The following is a 19,577-nucleotide window of genomic DNA, read 5'->3' as shown; positions in this document are numbered from 1 at the left end:
GATTGAATTCTCTTATTTAAAATAAAGTAATTATAATTGAGGAGAGGAAGACAAAGAGAGACAAAGTAATCAGAAAAGAGTTCTGACGCTCAGCAAGAAGAGGGAAGTTCTCAAAATGCCTATTTAGTAGAGTGGCTGACTGTGAATGGATTCGCTGACTGCAGCTCCATGTTCATAGGTCATCACTGTCATCTAGTGGTCATATGCAGCACTTCAGTGGCATAAAAACAAATAGAGATTCTTCATTTCATTGAACTTTATTTTCCTTCTCCTTTATTTAGACAGGAGCATTGGCTTAAATAACCATACAGTTCGTACAAATACAGTACAGTGTTTTTCTCATCAGAAATGCATTGCTTGCATTCACTCTCACCATCATCCAGAAGGTGTTGGGATGACTTTTGACACAGCGCATACTGCACACGAAGTGATGCTGCTCTACTCAGTGTTATCACTCTTAAGGTGAACTACAGACGAACAGTGTGTGTGTGTGTGTGTGTGTGTGTGTGTGTGTGTGCGCGCGCGCAAGCGTGCGTGCGTGCGTGGGTGGGTGGGTGTGCATGCCTACGTTTTAGTCCACGGAGATGATTGTTCGGATCATTGCATTTTTGTGCTGCTATTGCCATCAGGTTACAACGTTGATAAACATGATATATGTCACATAGAACTTGCATATTGAATACCTAACCCCTACAGCTTTCCCCCTGAGAACAAAGCAACACACCCGCCCCTTCACATAGATCTTCACAGATTTGTCAAAGCGCACAAAGTTAAATCATTTTAAGGAGGAGAGAACAGGTATTGCTGTTGCTGATACAAAGTGTGAGCAGAAAGTGGAGATTTGAAAGGCAGCTTGAAATCATTGTGAGATATTTGTGACATCACGAGCAGACGGCGGTGCAGCACAGGCAATGAACAACACAACTATATTCAGGAATCCAAATCACAGCTTTCCTACAAAAAGTGGTATAGGACCTCTCAGGTGTATAATGGGATGTTTGAATGGATGTAAATAAACAAAAATACCATAAAATATGTCTTTAGTTATTATCATGCAGTTGCATTCAATGCCATTTATACAGCATAGAAATCTGAACAACAGCACGCACCGATACAACTGATACACACTTAAGTCACTGTGTTGTTTGTGCAAAGTTAAAGGGAAAGTCCACACAAAAACAGAATTCACGTGTGCAATTTCAACATTTTGGTTAGTAAAGTCAACACCTTTAAACAAAGAAAGCCGTGACAATGACATCACAAGACCGTTCACACTAGCAACGGGTCTTGTTCGTTCTTTCACTTCCCGGCTGATAAAAGGACCGGGAGTCGCTGGATAAAACACATCAGGTAAGCTAACGTCGCAAGGGACGGCCATGTTGTGTTGGTGACGTGTATTGTGCGAGCGAGAGATGTAGTTCACTGAGCGGTTTCACACAAAACTAAATAGTACTACGATAACCCTACGACAAACTGCAACTTTCTTGACATGAAAAATTGTCTTTTAAATTGACAAACATCACTTACATATTTTTTCCAAAATAAGGTCCCATGGGGGACACTGGAATGGGTGGGACTTCACCTCTCTATACTAACTCTACCCTTCACCTGATCTCCCCACCTACCTGCACACCTGTTCCCACTTTTCCCATCAGCCCTGCAGTATATACACTGGTCCATTCCCATTCACTCTTTGCAGATTGTCTTTTGTTCCTCTGCCTTAGCTTTCTAGCCATTTGCCTGCCAGGTCTGGACTTTTGTATTTTGACCACAAGTGAACGTGAACTTTTACTTATCCTGTCTGTCTCGTGCATCAGGGTTCAAACCTGTTTCTCTGCTGAGCCATTACAGTCGCCATAAATAATTAACTGAACTCAAAGGACCCATAAAGCTTTCTTTGAGATATTACAGATGGGCGACAAATGAAAACCTGAATGAATGTGTGGAGAAGTATAGCAATGTATGTATTTAGTTGTTTTTAAGTACCCATCAAGTTCTTCACTGCTAGAATACTACCTGGCTCCAGGTTTGCTATGTGTCAATTAGCTTATAGTAACTTGATGAATAAATGACTACAGTTTAATAACTTCTTAAAAACTATGTTGAAATAGCAATAAAGTACAGAATCTTGAATCTTGATTTTAAAAAAAATATGCAAACACCTGCCTTAAGGTTAGGGTATGCTGAAACAAACAAAGTGGTGTTAGAACACGCGTCAAAAGGCAAAAGTGTTTATAGCTGTAACGGACAGCCACACTCATAAAAACACTGCTGTTACAGAGAGAGGCGAGACACCATTAATAGTTTCAAAAGGGATAAGGGTGCAATCATTGTGTCAAGTGGGTATGCTTGTCAAATTGTCGGTTTTTGGAAAGTCACTGAAATTGTTGGATGCCACCCCAACCCAAGTGCTACATCAGTAAGGTGCGGGGGGAGTTGGTTTCAGACGACCTTCGACGTTCCAACAATCATTTGAAGCATACTGGACACCTTTTACGGCCCAAATCATGTCAGTTGATATCGTGCTTTAGCGGTTCATATTACCAAACACATCTGCAAAAAATCTAATCGCCTCAAGTTGCCATAGTTGCCATACAGTTAATGAGGGGTTCCTGAAAGTCTGAGCTGCGGTTGGAAATTCAAACTGGTCTCCAGTATCATCATCAAAAAACCAAATGAGGGAATGTCTTCTATCTGGAAGAAAGATGTTTGTCCCTCCAGTACAGTTCCACAGAGACTCTATGACAATGATCACTGAAGATATTCCTAATAAAACTATTTATGTTGGTTTTTCTTTTAATTTGTCACCCATCTGTACATCCAACCGAGTTCGATTTGAACGCAGAGCTTTCAGATATGGATGTCAAAATGTCCCCACATCCTTGGCTGCTGTCAGAGTCCCATGACTGGTTCAATTATTCACTGCCTATATGTCTCAAGATGATGTCATCAGGACAAACTGTCTCTTCAGTTTAAGGAGAGACTGGCTCAAATTCACACTATAAACTGAGCAGCACAAAGTTATAGAAATTCCATATGTGAATTATCTATTTGGGATGGACTTTCCCTTTAAGAGCAACTTTTCTCCCTACAGATGCAAACACATTCTGAGCTTTAACCCTCCATAAGAAGCTTTTCAAGCTCCCAGAGTTTGTCCACCTGATACATCAAAGCCACTATTTCACAAAAATATGTTTGTATTGATGGATCTGACATGCTGGTAAAATTCACGTTTTACATGAGAATCATCAGAAAGACATATGGCTCTGTCAATAACCAGGCCCTCCATCTTGCAAATTTTCTCTTTTCATGTTTTTCATTCTACACCAAAGGCTAAGTTGCAACCTTTACTTAATAATCTTCATCCAATTTGCTCTAGTGTTCCTATTTCCACTGCAATCACATAATTCCATATTTTTGTGATTGTCATCCTCATACACAATGAATAGACCCAGAGAACCAACAAACAATAAAGAACATTTTGAATTCATACCACCTGTATCTGACTGTGTTACAGCATGCAAGCTTAAACAATGTGTGTTTTCACTTGAGAAAGCCGTCATTCAAGTCAGTCAGTGCAAAGGGACAAAGCTGGCACCTTTGTGGCCCCTAGCTTTGGAGCTGGGGCCAGCGTCCGGAGAGGTTGGGGAAACAGGGACGTCAAAGGCAGGGTTGGGAATGTGCAAAGCCGCTCGTTTATTTTTCTTTGACCGACTCTTGGTGTGACGTGGTGGAGAGGTGTCGCCTTGGGAGCTAGCAATATTGCGGGCCCCGCAGTTCATGGAGAGCTCCGGTGAGGGGTCAGAGTTCACTGCGGGGCTGTTGTCTGGGCAGGTATGAGCTGTCTGAGGTTTCCCATGAGGGCACGAGGTGGACATGAGCGGAGAGCGAGTGGCCGACTCCAGCAGACCTTTAGTTCCCTGTGTGCACTGGGGAGGCACGAGAAAGAGGAGGGGAAGAAAAAAAGACAAGAACTGATGAGACTAGCCAGTGATGTTAACTTGACTGAATGCAGCAACAGCTGTGCAAGATAAATCAAAGGCAAGCTGGGAGCGCAAGCAGGCCACACGAGTGATCCGAAGCAAGAAATTGCATATGTTTCATGCCATAGATCTGCATGCAGATGCACATTAGACCTAAGGAATCATAACTGAAAGGTGTTTATCTCAGGGAACATCCAATAGCATTGTCTAGTTAGATATAACTTGGTACAAACATTTTTAAAAGACTACTCCAGCAATTTCGTATTGCACTCTAATAAAGATTGGGGGCTTGCAAGAGGCAAAACATTATGGTCAAAGTTGAAGCAGCAGATGCAGAGGTATCCTGACTTTTAGTCCCTAATATGTGTCAAGCTCCAAAAGAACCATGGATCCACTTCCCATGATGCAACACAACTGTGTATGTTTAAGTTTGTAACGAAAGCTTTCTGTTAATGAGACAAGAGTCTAAAGCTGGATTTATAGTCAACGTAAAGAATTAACAGCAAATTCAAAGTATTGGACAAATTAAAATATTGACTGATTGTGCTGGAAGAAAAGTCAGGGGATCATCAAATTCATTAGGATTCGACCGTTGGGCACCATGGATATCTGTACCAAATTTCATGGCAATACATGCAATACATGTTTCACTAAGAACCAAAAATGTCAACATCATAGAGGAATTATGACATCATCAGGGTTATTTTCTCAGACTTGACAAAGCGCCTCCAAAGCCACAGAAGACATTATACTGTTTCCACACGCTGAGTAATACTCCCCGAAATTAGTTCATTGACATGTAAAAACAGTGGAGTACCCCTTTAACTAATAGCCCAAAAGACATCCAAAAATCATGCTACCACTAATGTTACTGTTTGTGTGTGGTCTTAAACCTGCATTAATTTGTTTTCAGGCCACTTGGTTGTAGTGCAACAAGCTGTAAACACAACATTCACATATATATTATCACCTACCGACCAAAGTTGATATAGCGAATGGGTTAGCTAACAGTTGCCTATTTACACATCCAGCAGATGCAAGGCAACATTAGCAATTTTGGTCGTCATTTAATCTGGTTTGTAGTGTAATTAGTAAGGCAAGGCAAGATAAACACAAGGTAATATAAAAAGACAATATATAAAGACATAAATAGAATTTTAAAGGATTAAAACAAAATAAAATAGAAGATTAAAATAATTATTTCTTGTCCTTTTAGCTTTGTTTTGGTCTTTAGCAGCTAAATGCTCCACTATGTTCACAAGCTAGTCACTAACTTTGTCTTACTGCTATTTGGTGCTGGGCAGATAGTGTACAGTTGGTTTATCAGAGCTTTTTCACTGAAAAGGCTGCCTGCTGCAGCTGGAAACAAAGTTGGTGTGAGTGCTGAGAGTGATCCAAAACAGTAAAGTTATGGGCCAAAAAACCAAAACAACAAGCTGAAAGAAACTAAAACCCTCCATAGAGCTGAGGGGAACTGTAGAGTTGGTGATAAGTCTCTGCGGTTGTTACTATGAGCGACCCCTTTCACGTTACACTTTTTTTTTTTCTCCATCGTTAACATAGATATTTATAAGTGCAGCTTTAAACTCCGCTTTTCTGCCAGTTCACTATTCACTGTGTAAAAACCTGTGTAACACCTCAGTTTAGAAGGCATAAAGACTGGAAACAGCTACTAATTTTACATACAATACACCCTGTATTGTCTTAAATTATGCACTCTGCAATGTATTCAACATGACAGGGTATGAATAAAGCCATGCAGCAGTACAGCAGCCAGCCAAGAAGATATGCACAGTGGTGGGCTAGGCACAGAGGCTCTGCAATCGCCTTTTTCTTAACAGGCTTACCAAGCTCAAGCATCACTTTTCCTGCTAGTGTTGGTGGCAGGACAGGCACAGAGACAGACCACATACAGAACAGCAAGTTAAGACCGGTGAATAGACACACGGGGAGTGTACTACTATGACCTTTCCTTTGAAAATACAGTTATACTCCAATATGTCAATTGGGATGGTAGACAGAACAATGACAAATTAATACACGCAGATGATGAATTGCATGGATAAAAATGCATGTTTTATTAAATGTGTACATTTCAGATATGGACAAAATAGAAATATGTATAAAAACAGGGTGGACAAGTCAAACAAAAGAACATGGAATAAGGCATGAGGGGAAACAAGTGGGAAATGATGTTGCTTGGCTTGATGAGTCACGAATAATTTGGCACTCTGACCTTTTATATGCAGACAAATATGACAGACAGGAGAAAGTGAACCAACACAGAATAAAAACAAGGAACTGTTGGTGCAGAAAAAGCTTTCCTTACAGCTTCCCCCAGTGTATCGACGGAATTCAAAAGACTGCTCACTATCAGTGCACACTTGAGAATAGATGGTGGATCCAAAGTGGATTTAGAGGTTGATAAGTATGTACGGTATAATACAATGTAATAATATAAGTAATAAGTAATAGTGCAATAATGAGTACTGTCAAGTTAAGTGTAGCTTATTAAGATGATTATGAGACGGTGGATATTGCACAGTCGTACGTTTCAGTTTATTCTGTACAGACAAATAAAAAAAAGGTTTTATAGCTGTCGTGTTATTTTGGTGTAAACAAAAAAAGAGCTGTTTGTCCTCCACAATGCCAAACAGCAGCTACTCTACTACTTGATATGAGAGTACTGTATCTCAGACTGCAACTTTATCTGAATCGCAGTTACGTCTTGTAAACAAAAGTTGCTCTATAACTCTCCAGGCATCCTTTTATATCCCTTGCTGTCAGAGAGAGAACAAGAGAGCCACTCTGTGAGGAGGATGACGAGCTGGAAACAGCGTCTGAGTCTTCACTTATTACAACTCTCTCTCTCTTCCTCCCTTTTAAAAAACACCCTGAGTCGACATACTGCACAGGAGCAAAATACTGAGGTGTAGATTGTGATAAAAAAAAGGTGAAAAATAGATAACATAAAAAATACATAGTGAATAGTATCCCTGTTGCTTATTTCAAAAGAATAATGTCAGTAAACATTTGTTCATTTCCATGAGGTAAACATGACTGAGCTGTTCAGACGTGCATGAACTGCCCGGAGCAGGTGTCTAAATTCATCAGACTATCAAAGCCAGAAGCCAACCAAACATTACTAAGTCATAATCTAAAAGAACAGTTCACTCTTTTGTAAAAGAGGCTGAAAGGATTGATACCTCTCCTGTGTCTGTACACTAAATATGAAGCTGCTGCCAGCAGCCAATTAGCTTAGCTTAGCACAAAGACCTGAAACAAGGGCAAACAGTTAGCCTGGCTGTGTCCAAAATGAAAATACACCTACCAACACTTCTAAATTTGTCTTGCTTACATGATGCAACTGGTTTGTTTAGATATAAAAGATAAAATCTGTTAATTTATGAGCTTTAGAGGTATGCTAGCCGTTTTCCTGCAGTTATTACGCTAAGCTAGGCTAAACGCGTCGTGTACTTGAAAACGAGAATGTAAGTTCTGAAGGAAGAAATAACACAATCTTCCTCTCACAAATAACAAGTTGAAATCATAAGCAATACAATGCACTCCTGCTCAATTCAACACACTTTTGCTGCTACAACCTGTCTGGTATAACCAGCAGCTTGTGGTGGCTAACGTTAGCAAACCCAAATATATATTGCTGCGTAACTGACATTACTGAGTCAGTTTGCTGACGTTTTGACTTGTCGCTACTTGTGCTACTGTTACACTATGTTTTAGCATTTACCATTACGGCATAATTATGTGTGGCCCCAGTGGCTGCTGTTCAGCAAAACTCAGCGGGCTGGCTTTAACGCACAGACGTGGGATTGATATTGATCTTCTCAATTATCTTCTCGATTATTCCTTTCACATGCTTTTAAAGTTGATTTAAACCGATTCATATTATGCCAGTGTACACCAAGTTGTCAACCTACTTTAAAAATGTTTGCACTGAGAAAAGTAATAAATACTGATATGTAAACCTCTGACTGTAGTGTAAATACAGTATATGTAGGGATTAACCCATCCACAACAGGCAGCAGAGAGATGCTGGGTTTGGGCTACAACAGGCAACAAAGCTTCTGTCAGGCAGAGGAAGAGTTTTGGTGGGAGTTGGGGGGTGCAGGCACAGGAGAGGGGGAGTCCTGCAAGCCGAAAGCCAGCTGGGAAGATCCTCCTACCACGTTTATCTCGCTTTTAGTGGCCAGAGTGGGCAGGTTGATGTCCGCGCTAACTGTCTGGGAAGATTCATCCATGGGCAGGAAACCTCGTCTGTCGATCAAGCTGAAAAAGACAGAAACAAGGAAGATCCAAGTCATTAGGTACAGTATTGTTCAAAATAATAGCAGTACAATGTGACTAACCAGAATAATCAAGGTTTTTAGTATATTTTTTATTACTACGTGGCAAACAAGTTACCAGTAGGTTCAGTAGATTCTCAGAAAACAAACAAGACCCAGCATTCATGATATGCACGCTCTTAAGGCTGTGCAATTGGGGTATTAGTTGAAAGGGGTGTGTTCAAAAAAATAGCAGTGTCTACCTTTGACTGTACAAACTCAAAACTATTTTGTGTAAAAAAAAATTTTTCTGGGATTTAGCAATCCTGTGAATCACTAAACTAATATTTAGTTGTATGACCACAGTTTTTTAAAACTGCTTGACATCTGTGTGGCATGGAGTCAACCAACTTGTGGCACCTCTCAGCTGTTATTCCACTCCATGATTCTTTAACAACATTCCACAATTCATTCACATTTCTTGGTTTTGCTTCAGAAACAGCATTTTTGATATCACCCCACAAGTTCTCAATTGGATTAAGGTCTGGAGATTGGGCTGGCCACTCCATAACATTAATTTTGTTGGTTTGGAACCAAGACTTTGCCCGTTTACTAGTGTGTTTTGGGTCATTGTCTTGTTGAAACAACCATTTCAAGGGCATGTCCTCTTCAGCATAGGGCAACATGACCTCTTCAAGTATTTTAACATATGCAAACTGATCCATGATCCCTGGTATGCGATAAATAGGCCCAACACCATAGTAGGAGAAACATGCCCATATCATGATGCTTGCACCTCCATGCTTCACTGTCTTCACTGTGTACTGTGGCTTGAATTCAGAGTTTGGGGGTCGTCTCACAAACTGCCTGTGGCCCTTGGACCCAAAAAGAACTATTTTGCTCTCATCAGTCCACAAAATGTTCCTCCATTTCTCTTTAGGCCAGTTGATGTGTTCTTTGGCAAATTGTAACCTCTTCTGCACATGCCTTTTTTTAACAGAGGGACTTTATGGGGATTCTTGAAAATAGATTAGCTTCACACAGACGTCTTCTAACTGTCACAGTACTTACAGGTAACTCCAGACTGTCTTTGATCATCCTGGAGGTGATCATTGGCTGAGCCTTTGCCATTCTGGTTATTCTTCTATCCATTTTGATGGTTGTCTTCCCGTTTTCTTCCACGTCTCTCTGGTTTTGCTCTCCATTTTAAGGCATTGGAGATCATTTTAGCTGAACAGCCTATCATTTTTTGCACCTCTTTATAGGTTTCCCCTCTCCAATCAACTTTTTAATCAAAGTACGCTGTTCTTCTGAACAATGTCTTGAACGACCCATTTTCCTCAGCTTTCAAATGCATGTTCAACAAGTGTTGGCTTCATCCTTAAATAGGGGCCACCTGATTCACACCTGTTTCTTCACAAAATTGATGACCTCAGTGATTGAATGCCACACTGCTATTTTTTTTGAACACACCCCTTTCAACTAATTCAACTAATACCCCAATTGCACAGCCTTAAGAGCGTGCATATCATGAATGCTGGGTCTCATTTGTTTTCTGAGAATCTACTGAACCTACTGGTAACTTGTTTGCCACGTAGCAATAAAAAATATACTAAAAACCTTGATTATTCTGGTTAGTCACATTGTACTGCTATTATTTTGAACAATACTGTATGTTTCCCTCGACATCTCATACCCTTAGTGATAGATGCACACTGAACATCATGCAAATAGACTCCAAAGGTGGTTAAAAAGGCATTTTGAACAACAAAATGTACATGTAATAACTCTCCATTTCGCATAGAAACTGCAGAACGGCACATTTTTCTTGCACATGCAATTCAGAAACATGCAGCTTTCAAAATAAGGCCGCATACTGTGGTTTGAGGACCAAGCTGAATTTAGTATTTATTGTTAACTTCAGAGAATTTTAAAAAATGAGTCAAGGGTTAGAGCTAACCCAGACAAAACAATTTAGCAACAACAATTTTAATAATCAATTCAGCGTCAAACATGCAAAATGAAAACTGTCTGGTTGAATAATCAAAAATGTCCCTGATTGAGAACCTGGCTTTGGGTTATACCTTATTATTTACAGATGCATTGTTGCAATGAACTACGGTGCTGGCTGGCGATGCTGACAGTCAAGACAAGAAAACATTTGCATCACAGTGACAGCTAACTGACAATGTGTGTCAATATGTATTACAGCCTTATACTCACTGTACTCACTATCATAGAGCCGTGTTGGGGCTTAATGAGTGTTCAAATGTTTAAAATGTTTAAAAGAGATTTGTATATTTTATATAAATATACATTTTCAAAAAAATAAATCTATTAGTAACAAAAATGAGTTGACAGATCAACTGATAATAAAGCATCTAAACATAAATATTGCAACATGCAAGGCAGTCTGCTTTTGTCAAGGAAAACAGAAATACGATATTTACATGCATATCTCACACATCAATAAAACCAAATGTAGTCTGTATCTAGATGAGAAATGCTAATGCAAACTGATGTGTCCTTAGGTCTTAATCACACATGGATTCCTTTAGTCATTCATACTATATGTGACTAACCTGGGTGGCATGGGTCCACAGAGCACAGAACAACAATTGATAAAGATGTTTTTATGCGTGTATGGGTTGGTGACATCTTCTCCACTCTTGCCTGACCAGGAGCCTTTAATCTGGAACAGACAAGATATAAAATGCAGTTTTTATTCAACATACATTTAATTTGATTTTTGGTTGAGAATTTCTACATGGTAGTCCTTTATATGATTTGGAAGTAAAATGTTATAAATTCTTAGTGAACTTTCCTCTGCAATTATCCATTATTATTATTTTACACATTCTTAACATGCATTTCTTGGAATTCTATTCAAATGTGATATTAGTGAATATTAATTTAATGTAATGAAGGCCGTACGCACGTCTTCATTAGTGGTCAGGTTGGAAGCAACCAGGTATGTATGGAAGCCTGAGAGGCCCAAGATGGACCAGACTGAGAAGAAACATATCACCAGCTCCACTGCAGTGAAAGGTTGGGTCAAGGAGAGCACCAGTATATTGGAGGAGGGAGAAATAAATCCAACATACTCACTGACAGTGTTCACTTGCTCTAGAAATCTTTAACACATTTGTGATTAAAGGATATCTGCCTGGACTCTCTTGCAGAGCAAACACCAGGCCTTTTCCACCTTGAGCCCCTGAAAGAGAGGAAAACATTACACTGACATAAGGCTCAAAGAGAGAGTCTTTATGCCTTCTAAACTGAGGTGTTACATAGCTTTTTACACAGTGAATAGTGAACTGGCAGAAAAGCGGAGTTTCTACGTCCATTAAAGAGAAAAAGAGTGTGGTCGTGTTGGGATTCCCAAACAGCAGTCAAGCTCAAACGTTATTCCAACCCTTAAGTGAGCGGGGCTATTGGATGAAATTAAATTCAAACACTGCCGAGCAGCCAAATGGGACCACGTAAAGAATGCCTGACTCTTAATACAGTCATAAAAAAAACAGAAAACAAAAAACATTCTGTATATTTTTCTTATCAGACACCAAAACTGCTCTGATGTGGTAAACCTCGCCGGTCCGAGCCAGAAAAGACAAACACTAACACTTACTGACAGGTGCTGTTTGAGCTGTTTGAGCCAGGTGTGTTAGCAGTTTTTATCAGTAAGATCCTGACTGTTTTTCAACCATGAAACAACTGTGAACCAGAGCACAAACACGTACTCAGGGCTAGATGTGTGGTCACACAGCCGAAGATAAACGCTGTGAGGAAGGAGAGCGACACGATGAAGGTGTAGAAGAAACGGTAGTTGCGTTTTCCCACACAGTTCCCCACCCAAGGGCAGTGATGGTCAAATCGCTCTGAAAGAGAAACGCACCAAAGGAGAATTCACAATGAACTCGGAGTGAATCTAATTAAATAAAAAAAAAATAATTTTAGGAATAGTTCAACAGTTTGGGAAATACGCTGATATGTCATTCAAGTCAGTCCAGCCTGAACTAGAATAATAGAGTGATGTTCACTGTAGCCCTATGAGGCCTCTATTCATGATTTAGCATTGGTAAATGTCAGCGTGTTGGTGTGTGTCCACAGCTCACCCACACAGTTGTCACACAGGCTGCAGTGGGAGGTGCGCGGAGGCCGGAACATCTTGCAGGTGAAGCAATACTTGAGCTTCACCACCTGCTGGTTGATAAGGACTTCCTTGGTGCGCGGTGGAGGCCGATAGCTGGAGTTTCCAGTGTTGTCTACACAGGAGAGGACGGTAAAGAGACACAACAGGCCAAAATTAATTGGATTCACTGATCAGTTGATCTTAAGTGAACTTAAGTGAACTGTGAATTACAGGCTGCTAGTACTGTCTTATCCCGCTCTAAGTACACGCGTGTCCTTAATGAGCATAGTGCCTCAAAATTCTGTACACTGTTCAATTCTCTGGCAATGTGTTTCCTGATTCCTCCAACACCAACGATTTGGTTGATTAATCTAACTACCTGTGTTCAACCTTAGATCTCACAGCTCCTCTGAAAAACAGACCAAACCCAAAGACTAGAAAACAGCCATGGTTAAATGACAGTATTCGAAGCTGTAAAAGGAAATGCAGAAGAGCAGAACACAGATGGAAAAAAATCAGGTCTCCAGGTCCACTTTGTGGCCATGAAAGAGTTATTACCCCTTTATAATAGGATGGTGAAGGATGCAAGAACATGTCATTTCTCTGCACTTATTTCTGCCCATCAGCACAACCCCAAATTCCTGTTTAAGACTGTGGATCAGTTAGTTAACCCAGCCTCTCCTTGTGCCCCTGCTGATTGTGATGCTTAATAAGATCTGGTATCACCCCAACCCTGCCTTTTTAGATGTGGATCACCCGCTCAGGGATTCTTTGAGCAATTGTTCTGCTGTTACGCTGCCTGAACTCGCAGACATCATGTCTCTTATGAGAGTATCCTCCAGCCCTCTGGACAAAATCCCAACTAGGTTTTTATTGGAAGTTATGGATTGTATTGCTAATTATTTTTAACAGTTCGCTGTCTACTGGCTGCGTCCCAGATTTCTTTAAAACTGTGTGTCCAGCCAGTCCTAAAAAAACCTGGGCTTGATCCCACCCTCCTGGATATCGTCCAATCTCCAAACTGCCTTTTAATTTGAAGATTCTCGAAAAACTTTTATCTAAGCAGCTTCTTGCTGATGTGGAAGAAAATAATACCTTTGAAAAGTTCCAATCTGGCTTTCGTCAACACCACAGCACTGAGACAGCCCACAGCCAAGTCACTAATGACCTTTTAATGACACAATTGATCATGGCATTCTTTTAGACGGACTGAGGCACTGGGTGGGCATATCTGGCACTGCACTAGACTGGTTCTCATCTTATTTGTCCAATAGGAAATTCTGTGTCAGCATTAATAACTTCATGTCATCCTTTTCCCATATCAAGTACGGTGTGCCTCAAGGTTCAATTCTGGGACCAATACTGTTCTCCGTATACATGCTTTCCTTGAGTGATGTCATTCGCAGAAATGGTATTTCTTCACTGTTATGCGGATGACACACAGTTATACCTGACCTTAGTATGCCGAGTTCTCTGCAGGACTGCCTGTCTGACATTATAAACTGGATGTCGATACATTTTCTTCAGCTCAACTCAAATAAAACTGAAGTCCTTGTTATTGGGCCCCAACACATCACTAAACAAATACTGCCATCTACTGGTAACCTGTCACAACATATCAAGCCTGTTGCAAGAAATCTTGATGTCCTGTTTGATAGCAATTTATGTTTTGAGCAACATATCACACATATGCTTGTCCAATCATGTTTTTATCACCTCAGAAATATTGCAAAAATGTGATCTATTTTAAATCTTAGTGATGCAGAAACTGTTGTACATGCTTTTATCTCCTCACGCCTCGATTATTGTAACAGTCTGTTCATTTGTCTTAATCAAAAAACTTTGAAACGAATGCAGACTGTACAGAACTCAGCTGCTAGGCTATTAACCAGGACCAAGAGGTATGATCACATCACAGCTGTTTTAGCCTCTTTACATTGGCTCCCTGTTTGTTTTAGGATTGATTTTAAGATCTTGTTGATTACTTTTAAGGCTCTTCATGGCCTGGCTCCAGATTAGATTTTAGACCTTGTAATCCCTTATGAACCTTCACGTAGTTTGAGATCTTCGGGCAAGGGTCTTCTGTCTGTTCCTGAGTCCAGGATGAAAACTAAAGGGGACAGAGCTTTTGGCATCAGGGCCCCAAGGCTCTGGAACAACTTGCTCGAAGAAATTAGGTTGTCTGAGTCAGTGTCTTCGTTTAAGTCTCCTCTCAATACATTTTTATCTGAAAGCATATCCTGATCTTACCTGAACTGGCTGTTTATTTTATTGCTTTTGTGTATTTTATGTCTTTCACTGTGGTATTTTATTTCTCTTGTTGTGAAACACTTTGTACTTTGTTTTGATAAGTGCTCTATAAATAAAGTTACTATTATTTATTATTAAGTAATAATGGTCTGGCCTTTTATTATTAGCACCTAAACACTTGCCATTTAACATATACTACTATACAGGCAATATTTTTTATTATTTTTAAACAAAAATCGTCTAATCTTTAAATGACTTGACTTTAAAGCCACCCCTCCGACCCATGGTCCACACACACACACACACACACACACACACACACACACACACACATTTGTTTCACTGTTCTCGTGGGGGACAGTCATTGACATAATGCTTTTCCTACCCCCTTACCCTAACCTTAACCTAATTGTAACCTGAACCCTAAAACCAAGTCTTAACCCTCAAAAAGCAGTCTCTACCTGTGGGGACCTCAATTTTTGTCCCCATAGTGACACAAGTCCCCATGGGTTAGTGTACGTTTCTCTTTATTTTGCCCAATCAGGCCTCTTCTCAGGACTATGTGAGCATGCAGAGTTATGAGGAACACATAGAGGAACTCTATGAGGCGGGACACATTCACTTCCAGTTATGAATTGACCCACTCAATCAGACTGAATTCTGATACGTAACCCTGGATCTGTTTCACCGCCATCCACATTGTGGGACAATACTACATCAACAGCACACTCAAAGCAATTTTTTAGTAGCATACAGACTTAATTGAATACACTTTATTTAGTCCCTTTTCCACTTTTCCACACACTACGCACTCAAAACCTGCTTAAAATTAGTATGATATTTGGATACAGCTCTAGTTTACACTACAGATTGAAATTCTACAATTTACACATGCTGTGTCCTTTTAAATGAAATTTTAATGGAATCGGTAATTCAGTTTTGCCTAACACACCTGTTCAGAGAGTACCGAGTCAAATAAAATGTCCAAAACATTTTCTTAAAGACAGGGCGGTAGGTAAATAATCAATACTTATGTCAGAGTCTTTGTTTCAGAAATAGCTGGAACAACAGCAGTACTGTTGGGTAATATTAACATCTTACATCATCACTCTCTAAACTTTGGTCATGAGTAGGAGTTAACAAGGTGCACATGAAGCCAACTTCAGACACTAAGGTCATTATATTGTAGCATGCCATATTAAAAGAAAAGATACTGTTGTTGGGTAAAGGAATCTGTCAGAGGGATAACACATCTTCCAGTCCCAACTTTAGAAGTCAACAGGACACATTTCTTCCAGAAAATGGCCCTAATGGCTGCCAAAGTGACATTCATTACACCAAGTCATGGCAAATGAGTCCTTTAAAAAAATTCTACTTAGGACCTTTAATGTGTCAAAGGTTTCATCATCATTAAAATGAAGTGGCAACAGAATGACTCGTGACCATTCCATTAGGATTTGGCTTATGGTTCAGTTTCAGAGTAAAATAGCAGATGCTAGCAGAACAATGCCTTCAATCTCAACTGTGAATAGTGCTCTGAAGCTAAATAAACCATGTGAAAGCTCTTATGACAGTACCAAAAATAGCATGTCCTTGAAGTTTGACATAATTGAATGCCTCTGAGCAGAGGGTAACTTCTAAAGAAATGAGCTGGGCTTAAGTAGTTTGAGTTTAGGGATCAAATTTCCTTTAGGCAATATAAAGGCCACATGGAGAGTTCTAGGGCCAATGGACAATGTAATAAACTGGCAGTGAACACTAAAAAAACAATAGTTTATGATACTGGATTTCAAAGTCAAAAGCACTTAAGACAACCATACAGTTCTGACTCCACTTATGACGGAGTTGGCCCTTACCAATTTGTTTCTCAATGTCTGCAGCCTCATCTGGCGTTGCTCTGGGCAGGATGCCAGGGTCAGTGAAGCTGGTCTGGAGCAGGGTGATGACCACAAACACAAAGAGGCCTCCTCCAATAACAGGTATGCAGTTGGTCAGGTGTTTGACCAGGAAGGGGCAGCTGTGACATGGGGCAGCCACAGACAGAGAGAGGATGAATTACCAAGCCACGCAGACCACATCAAAGGCTGGAAAATGATGAAACAGAACCCTGCCTCATAACTGCAACATTTTTCTGCCCACCAGGGGGGTCTATTTTAATTAACATTCAGCGCCTTTAATCACTATCTGAATCCCTGGAGACAGAACACACTTTTTACTACACTGTGATAGAAGGTCTGCCATTTTCATATTCAGGCACTACTCCTTATAATAGCACATATTATGTCACATTAACAGCTGTAAGATTAACTTAAAATTTTAATGTACAACTAAAAGATAATCAGACATTGTAAGGCCAAATGACGGGACAAATAGAGCTCTGATATGTACAATTTTGTAAAACCTTGCCAGACTATATTATGAAATCTGATCTTTGTAAGTTGAAATGCGTATTAGACAAGAGACTGCTCTTGTAAAAAATGAATAAGGACCTTTTATTAATCATTAGGACCTGCTCTACTGTTCGGCGTACATCTAATACACCAGACAGGAGTCAATTCAATAAAATGTCAATTTATAGAACTGGTTTGCCTCATATTGCCGTACTGTTGTGGAAGCTGAGATGCATTGGAATTTCGTCCTTTATATATCATACCTTTGTCACACGACTGAACTCGCAGGTGATATGACAGAATCGTAGACCTAATATGAAACATGGACTCACTCAAATATAAAGAATAATCCACTTGTGACGAGAATAAGGCCGAGAGTGAGGGGCAAGACCCCATTCTGTCGGGCCACTATGATCCGTCCATCGCAGTAGAAGCGATTCTTTCCGGGGAAAACTTCCCACTTTCTCCTCGGTCTTTTCGGCTCCTCTCTCTTGTCGCTGTCGTTTCCATGATGAGGTGGTGGGGTCGGGGTTGGTGTCGGAAGTGCCTGCGGGTCGATTTGCTGATACTCGCAGTTTTTCATGATTTATAATGTAGTTTGGGTGCTCTGTCCCAATTCGGACAACCGGGGCATTTGGCCAGCAATCGAAAGCATCACCGACGCCCGTGTTTGAGGCAGCTGAACGGTGTCATTCCACGTAGAAAACAAGCTAATCCTATACTATGGGTATCCAGTTGTAAATAACCCGAAGACCCCGTCCTCGAAATGACATCCCTGTTACTTTCCATGCCTCTTCATTTATTCCTCTTAAAGTCTGTATGCAGACTGACTTCGCACAAATTCAGGCGATGACCCACTGGTCATAGTTAGCTTGTTAGCTGTGCCATTCAGACTAGCCAACTCTGGCAGCTGCGGACTATTTAACATCAGTAACGTTAAACCCTGAATAACGTTACCACTGCTAGCACGTTAGCTTGCTCGCCTTGCACATATTAGCTAACCTTCTTGCTATTCTCCAGAGGTCCTATATACATACATTGAAAGGAGCACTAAAACATCGTCACGCTTTTTTTATTTAATGCATACTGCTCTCCTACCAAGATAGTCCCGACACGTTCGTGACTGGTTTAGGTTCTACGTTGCCATAGAACGAGTCGTCCGTACAAATTGGCCGTTGTCAAACTTAACACGAAGAAAAGGTGTATTTCCGGTTATTTTTCTTTCGAAATAAATCTATTATAATCTATTATAAAATATCCTATTAAAACATACAATTTTAGGTATGATGATGATGGCACTCACTAAAAACGGAATGGCCACATAATGTATTGGAATACCTCTATTATATTTTTCTCTATAAATGTCAAATGTCTACAAATTGTCAAATGGCAACAGTAGCCAAATCTTACAATATCCGGTTAATCAGCGCCCACTGAGGGTGACTTGACGCAGGTTTGTCGAGGACATTTTCGGAGTAATTGGCAATGTAGCAGGTGTTATGGCGAGTTCTGTCTGCCTGCCGAGAATCGCACGCCCATCGCGGGGGCGCGCACAGCTGGAGCGAAAGCTACAAAAGCTGTAAAGATTTCTATAAGTACTGTTTTAAAACGATATAATCTTCTTTGTAGGGCTAAATAATAATAAATGATCTTAAGTTTATAGTTTATGAACGTAGAAGTAGCATTTCCTTGATACAACTGGTCTGAAATTTGCAAGGTTTTGTTGATTAATCTCTCAGTATTTCTGAAGGCCTTTCTTTGGTGTTCTTTAGCAATTCAATTTTTTTTTAAATGCGGAAAAATGAGTCTCAAATTCACTGTTAAGTCAAAGTCGATCAAATAAAGTGTGTGCTGATAACACCATTTGATTCCTATTACCGTCTGAGTGTCCTTACTGAGTGTTAATAAGGGGTGGATGCATTTATTTGGCAGAACTGATTTTGCAGCTGCCGAGAAATGCATCTCATTATCTTAGCCAGGAAGACTGTTGTCCACCTGTAAGTTAGAATTCTTCAAACTACGCCATTGCTGCTTTTTGCCCCAAAATCAAATTTAAAAAAAGAAAGCACCTGCCCCCATTCCTGTTAACCAGTGGATTCTTGGCTACTTCTGTTTGCACTTGCTGCCTTCCCCTGTAAGCCTATGTATCTTCTTTTTGCTATTAAAATCACTGAACTGCTCCTGTCTGCCTGGTTGTCTGCATTTGGGTCCTTTTCGCCGCTGCCTCACACACACCAGAATTTTGCATTTTCACAAACCTGGTAGTCCTCAGGAATCTCCACAGGATACCGCACTTCCCCACCTAACATTAAAAAAAAAAAATATGTGGAAAACTTGGCGGTCATTCATCTTTTGGTGCGCAGCCCAAACATAATGGCATCAAGATAATCGTCCCATGTCCGAGGCCTGGCTGTCGGGACCAGGTCAAAGACTACAAAATTCTTTAGTAGGAAGAATAAAATCCCACAGGTAACAGTCATTTTGTTTGATGGATATAACCTTGCACATTCTTATTCATTTATTCAGGAAAAAACGTTTG

At 40.3% G+C, this 19,577-nt stretch overlaps 1 protein-coding gene across 3 annotated transcripts; it reads right to left on the bottom strand.

Annotated features, from left to right (window-relative positions):
- Nucleotides 1-241: 241 nt before the first annotated feature.
- zdhhc18b (zinc finger DHHC-type palmitoyltransferase 18b) lies at nucleotides 242-18,245 on the bottom strand. Of its 3 annotated transcripts, XM_044171171.1 has the most exons (10): nucleotides 17,371-18,242; nucleotides 16,505-16,665; nucleotides 12,382-12,531; nucleotides 12,007-12,144; nucleotides 11,429-11,480; nucleotides 11,205-11,307; nucleotides 10,849-10,958; nucleotides 8,168-8,270; nucleotides 5,831-5,854; nucleotides 3,794-3,929 (listed from the first exon to the last, which is right to left on the bottom strand). In XM_044171171.1, exons 1-9 carry the CDS (start codon nucleotides 17,619-17,621, stop codon nucleotides 5,843-5,845), a joined length of 1,080 nt encoding a protein of 359 aa, XP_044027106.1. In that variant the 5' UTR covers nucleotides 17,622-18,242; the 3' UTR covers nucleotides 3,794-3,929; nucleotides 5,831-5,842. The 3 variants fall into 3 exon arrangements, with proteins under 3 accessions (XP_044027103.1, XP_044027104.1, XP_044027106.1); XM_044171168.1 differs by lacking the exon at nucleotides 5,831-5,854 and having other exon boundaries at nucleotides 242-3,929; nucleotides 17,371-18,244; XM_044171169.1 differs by lacking the exons at nucleotides 5,831-5,854; nucleotides 12,007-12,144 and having other exon boundaries at nucleotides 242-3,929; nucleotides 17,371-18,245.
- Nucleotides 18,246-19,577: the final 1,332 nt, after the last annotated feature.

This window comes from Siniperca chuatsi, linkage group LG17, assembly GCF_020085105.1.
Source record: "Siniperca chuatsi isolate FFG_IHB_CAS linkage group LG17, ASM2008510v1, whole genome shotgun sequence".
Lineage (NCBI taxonomy): Eukaryota > Metazoa > Chordata > Actinopteri > Centrarchiformes > Sinipercidae > Siniperca > Siniperca chuatsi.
Note: the sequence above shows the minus strand (reverse complement) of the source record. Positions and strands in the feature narration are given on the sequence as shown.

Bases quoted from the DNA above. Each gene is read 5' to 3' on its own strand.
- zdhhc18b (XM_044171168.1), bottom strand. From the start codon at position 17,621: ATGAAAAACTGCGAGTATCAGCAAATCGACCCGCAGGCACTTCCGACA. The intron at 11,308-11,428 runs ATATCCTTTAAT...CCAACCTTTCAC, and splicing joins CTGCAAGAGAGTCCAGGCAG to TGCAGTGGAGCTGGTGATAT. The intron at 8,271-10,848 runs GTTAGTCACATA...TGTCTTTTTCAG, and splicing joins TGTGGACCCATGCCACCCAG to CTTGATCGACAGACGAGGTT.